This window comes from Benincasa hispida, chromosome 12 (assembly GCF_009727055.1).
Source record: "Benincasa hispida cultivar B227 chromosome 12, ASM972705v1, whole genome shotgun sequence".
In the NCBI taxonomy this organism is placed as follows: domain Eukaryota; kingdom Viridiplantae; phylum Streptophyta; class Magnoliopsida; order Cucurbitales; family Cucurbitaceae; genus Benincasa; species Benincasa hispida.
In genome coordinates, this window is record NC_052360.1 from 47,361,709 (window position 1) to 47,366,878 (window position 5,170).

Consider the following 5,170-nt stretch of genomic DNA (forward strand, 5'->3'; position numbering starts at 1 on the left):
AATTTTAACATCTATTTAGGGTAAAAAAAACTTTGGACATGTAAAAGTATAAAAACTTAAAAAAAAAAAAAAAAAAAACCGTCTTTAATTAAAGGGACCAAAATGATACTTTAAGGGGGGGGGACAAAAAAACAAAACAAAACGCAGTAAACAATAATGAATTAAGTTGAAAAAAATCCAAACATCAAGGATTAGACCATATTGTTAGTCAAAAGAATTTTATTCATTGTCTCCTAAATAACATGCATTCCATTGTATGTATTATTTCACAAAGCTTTCAACAAGATTTTCATATCTAAATTTTATTAAGAGAAAGATCAGAGCTTCCTTAGATGGAGAATAACTCCATTTTCAGGCTCCACAACCAACCTGAAGGCAGGGGAATGCTTATAAGAAGGTGAAAGAGAGAACTCAAATCTTGACACAACAAGGCTTACTATCACTTTCAGCTCTACCATTGCAAAGTTTTGCCCGACGCACACGCGGGGGCCGACCCCAAATGGCATGTAAGCCTGTGGATTCTTGCAAGCTCTAAGGATCCCATTGTCGAACCTCTGCGGATTGAACAAGTGCGCATCAGGTCCCCAGAGATCAACATCCTGCTGTACGATCGGGATCGGAATTTGAACATTCATCCCTTTCGGAATCATAATATTTTTAAATTTTATGTCTTCCATTGCTTGTCTTGTGACAAAAACAGCAGGTGGATACAGCCTCAATGTCTCTTGTACCACCATTGTCAGCTGGAAGACAACCAAAAATTAAAATGATAAGAATGCTACTCTTTAACTGATTTTTAACCCAACAATTCAGAGTCTCGACATTAGTAGGAAATTAGAGGAATACCATCTTCATGTTCTTAATGGCATCGGCGTTGATAGGCCGATCTTGACAGCATTGAAGCACCTCAGAACGAACACGAACTTGCCAATCCGGATGCGCTGCTAGTAACATCAAGCACCATGATGCTGTTATTGCTGTCGTCTCGTGACCGGCAAAGTATATATTTTTGCAGTTATCAACAACAAACTTGTCTCGAGATATATTCAACGAGTTGTTATCTTCATCGAGATTTTTCGCACCTTCAAGAATCATCTGCAACAAGTCTTGCTCGTGTGAAGAGTGCTCAATTCGTTGATTTACCACTTCTAAAACTTTCGACTTGATTTCCTTCTCTAGCTTCCATATTTCTCTATTGTTTTTGGTGGGGACGTACCTGTAGAATGAAGAGTTACAGCCCTAGACAGAGAAAACAAAAAATGTTTGACCACATTACTCATTAAGGTTTAAGAACATCAATAATTCCTATCAAGCAAGTCATACTTATGAGAATAATGAATATAGCCTCAAAACCAAGAGGTAAAAGTGCAACAACGTAATCACGTTTCTAAAATATAAACGTAATGTAATTTTAAACGATTGATATGAAATCAACCACAAAAAAGAGATAGATACTGGCAATAGCTTATTACTATTATTATATAGTTCAATATGTGAGGGTGAAAACTCGAACCTTTGACCTTTTGATCAAGGATATATGTGTTAACTAGTTGAATTATGCTTAGGTTAATACTAATATGAAGAAGAATAAAACTCTTAAAATTACCGCTATGATTGATCACATTTCTTAAAAGAAGAAGTCGTGATGCATTTTATGATCTTATACCTGAAACCAGGAATACCGATACTTCCTTTGGACATGACAACTTGAAGAGCTCTGAGTTTTTGGAATATCTCTTTTCCTTCCAAATAATTGCTTCCAAAACAAGCCTTCGAGATAATATCCGCAGACAAGGCTCTAAAATCACCATCGACATTGACTTCAGATTGTCCTCCATCATTCACAACTTTAGTTTCCCATGATCTTAGCATGGAGTTTGTAGATTCCACCATTAAACTTGTCATGCCCTGGAAATTCAAGATTTGCCCAGTTTATCATTTTAATAGAATAATTAGACACACAAATTAAGTTCCTTATATTGATGGAATATCTAACTTCAATTAAGATATGTTTTTTAGTTAACATATAAGCATTAATTATTGACGTACAGAACTTACTAATTACATTGCCATAGTAAAATATGTGAACTAAAAAAATATAAAAATGTACAAATATTATTATAGTTTCTTAATTTGAATAAAGTATTACCTAAAAGCCGTCAAGTTGATAAACTGCGCTTAAGTTCAAATGAGCTAAATTACTATTTCAGTCCTTGACATTAATTTTACTTTAGTCCTCTCATGCTTTGGAAAATTACACTACCATCCTTATCATTTAAGTTGAAGCTTAAATATCCCCATCACTTGCAAGACAACAGAAATAAAGCCTAACAAGATATTTGTGATTGCATTCCAAAAGCTGTTCCAAAAATCAAACAAACAAAATTCATCCTTGTATCCTTTTCTCTTTCTAATCAAAACAATATATATTAAGCTCCCACCTATATTATGCCCGCAAAAGCCTCGACAGTCTTGGAACAACTTTCTGACCATAATTAGGGATTGGCACACCATAAAAAGGCGTGCATTAGTAGAACAAAGTATAATGCCACTCCACGTCTAATAGGACGGAGAGATTTGAACCATGAAACTCTTGATCACTAATACATTCTACATGTCAATTGAGCTATAATCATTTTGGTAAGAAGTCATTTTATCACATTGGATTTCATTCTTGTTCCTTATTATCATGGACATTCAATATTGAGTGAACTCTAATGTTGGCTGATTTTGAAACTAAGCTTAAAACCCAAAGACAAATTATGGGCAAAGTTGTTTGGATTATAAGCATGCTTAAGAGTGACTTTAAAATGGATAAAATCATCTTCATGACTTCAAAATCATTTTGAAACAAGGGCTTTTACTAATTAAAATTCTATTTTTATGAAAACTGTGTTTAAAAAGTATAAAATCAAACATTAAATTGATATTGAACATGATAAAGGTGATTCTAACGATTTCAAAATTCACTCCCAAATGCACTTTTAACCATTCAAATCGTTTCGATTTTGAAACATATGAAACTAATTTTAAATTATCAAAAACATGTTTGAGAGCAATTTTGACCAAGACAATAGTAATTTTAACCATTTCAAAATCATTCCGAAAAATGCTCTAAAACTTGTCCAAGTCATACCAAGTTCAAATCAAGCTATTGGAAAATTTACAAGAATTGATATATTACCTTAACTTTATCAAGATATAGTTGAGGAGCAATGATCTTCCTTTGGTGAACCCAAATTGGGCCACTTGAAGCCAAAATCCCCAGGCCCAATAACGGCCCACGATCCTTCGACAAGTGATCAGGCTTCCCCAAACTCAAAGACGTTGACAGACTCATTTCCTTCACCGTCTCCATTTCCGTTATGCACAATATCTGAATCGTCCCGCTTGAATACACAAAGTTCCGCCCTAAAATCCCCAAACAATCAATCAATCAATCAATCAAAATCTGAATGAAGGGTCGAAAGGAATTTCAAAATCGATTACCGTATCGATTCCGCCACAGCTCCAAATGCGGGAAGAGATTCGAAGTCCAATTATGTGTTATCGAATCGTCTTCTGTGTTCTTCGTCTGTGAAGTCAGGGCTCGGATGTTCTTGATTTCAGAGAGGTTTCCGAAGAGAGAAGAAGAAGGTGAGGGACCGTCGATTCCTTGTTTACGGAGCTTCGATCTTAGTCTTTCCGGTTTCCATAACAATGATTCAAACAGATGAAGAGAAATTAAGAAGAGAAGAAGCGCAATCGAGAGTACCATCACCGCCGTTGTTGATCCTGCTCCGAGCTCTGATTCCATATCGATTCTGATATTGCTCTCTCACTCGACTTTTGCTTTGAATTTCGATTTAGTATTATATTATAAATATGCACATGGCTGATGAATTTCACTCTTCTTTAATGCCAAGTAGCTCTTAGAAATAGTTGACACTGAAATTGAACATTGTTTTTTTTTTTTTCCCCCTTTTAAAGAGCAGATCCGTTGCATGAAGTTGGGATGCGTGTTCTTGTATTTTTGTATTTATTATTGAAAGAAAACAAACACCCTTGTCTTGATTAAGAAGAGTCACAAGTCACTAAGAAAAGTTGCACAAGTAGGCACTAATCTCGTTCGTCACGCACGGGCTAGGTCATTTGCTACCTTATTTTGGGAATGGTTGATATGTTTGAACTAATAGGAAGATAAGTTCCACCTCATCCGGAACCATATCTCTCGAGGGCAACAAAAAGCTGAAAAATTTTAAAAAAAAAAAAAAAAAAAAATCAAATCGAATCAAATTGATCCATTGGTTTAGTTTGGATTTTTAATATAAAATTAGATATCATGATTTGTATTTGGAGAAAATAAAAAAATATTTATTCGAATCGATTTTTTTATTTAAAAAACCAATCAAAATCGTATGTATATATCCTAAAAATCATCTCTAACATTAGGTATCTTTTAGTATTTTCATTATTATCGTGCTTATGTACTTGCCGTTTAGGAAAAATATCAATCATTATGGAGTATGTAAGTTAGTTAGGAAAGTGATAAGAAAATTAATAAAATTGTACAACTTCAATCTATATAAAAAAGACATAGACTCAAATTTAATTTGAAAATACAAAAAATGGCCATTCAAAACAAAGATGGAAATGCAAATTTTAAAAAAGAAATGGAAGAAAAAGTGTAAAAAATCGAGAATCAAATGGATAATAAACGGGACCAAATAAATATCAATCCATTGGTTTTGTTATTTATTAGATGTTGGTTGGATCTCTTATTTACAAAATTGTTTGGTTCTTGGTTGTCCCAAAAATCGACAAAATCAAACCGACTTTCACCACTATTATTTGATAAGACAACCTTAATCCTTAACCCAAAAATCAAGTTATTTTTAAACTATAATCTTTGAATCTAAGAATTTAACACCTTTTTACACGAAATTTAGATCAACCTAGAGAAAAATGCTAGAATAGATTATATCTTCGATCGAAGATCTAGAAGTAAGATTTAGAACCTTGTTCTAAATTGAGTCACTCATAATCAAACTTGAACATTACTCAAATGAATAACTCAGATGACATTCTATCCCAAGAATCGTAAACAAAAAGGAAAAAAAAAGAATAGAAATGTACTAGAGTCGTTGAATTTCAAGCAATGGGCTCAAAACATGAGAAATGTATTTCATTC

General features: G+C 33.6%; 1 protein-coding gene across 1 annotated transcript; it reads right to left on the reverse strand.

Annotated features, from left to right (window-relative positions):
• Positions 1–204: 204 nt before the first annotated feature.
• LOC120092693 (cytochrome P450 714C2-like) lies at positions 205–4,057 on the reverse strand. Its single transcript, XM_039050844.1, has 5 exons — positions 3,490–4,057; positions 3,185–3,411; positions 1,667–1,908; positions 847–1,216; positions 205–743 (listed from the first exon to the last, which is right to left on the reverse strand). Exons 1-5 carry the CDS (start codon positions 3,794–3,796, stop codon positions 318–320), a joined length of 1,572 nt encoding a protein of 523 aa, XP_038906772.1. The 5' UTR covers positions 3,797–4,057; the 3' UTR covers positions 205–317.
• Between the last annotated feature and the right edge of the window lie 1,113 nt (positions 4,058–5,170).

What these genes read in the sequence shown, in the direction of transcription:
- LOC120092693 (XM_039050844.1), bottom strand. Translation starts at nt 3,796, where the DNA reads ATGGAATCAGAGCTCGGAGCAGGATCAACAACGGCGGTGATGGTACTC. An exon ending in GCTGTGGCGGAATCGATACG is followed by an intron (nt 3,412 to 3,489) that starts GTAATCGATTTT and finishes TGGGGATTTTAG; the next exon opens with GGCGGAACTTTGTGTATTCA. An exon ending in TATATCTTGATAAAGTTAAG is followed by an intron (nt 1,909 to 3,184) that starts GTAATATATCAA and finishes TTGAATTTCCAG; the next exon opens with GGCATGACAAGTTTAATGGT.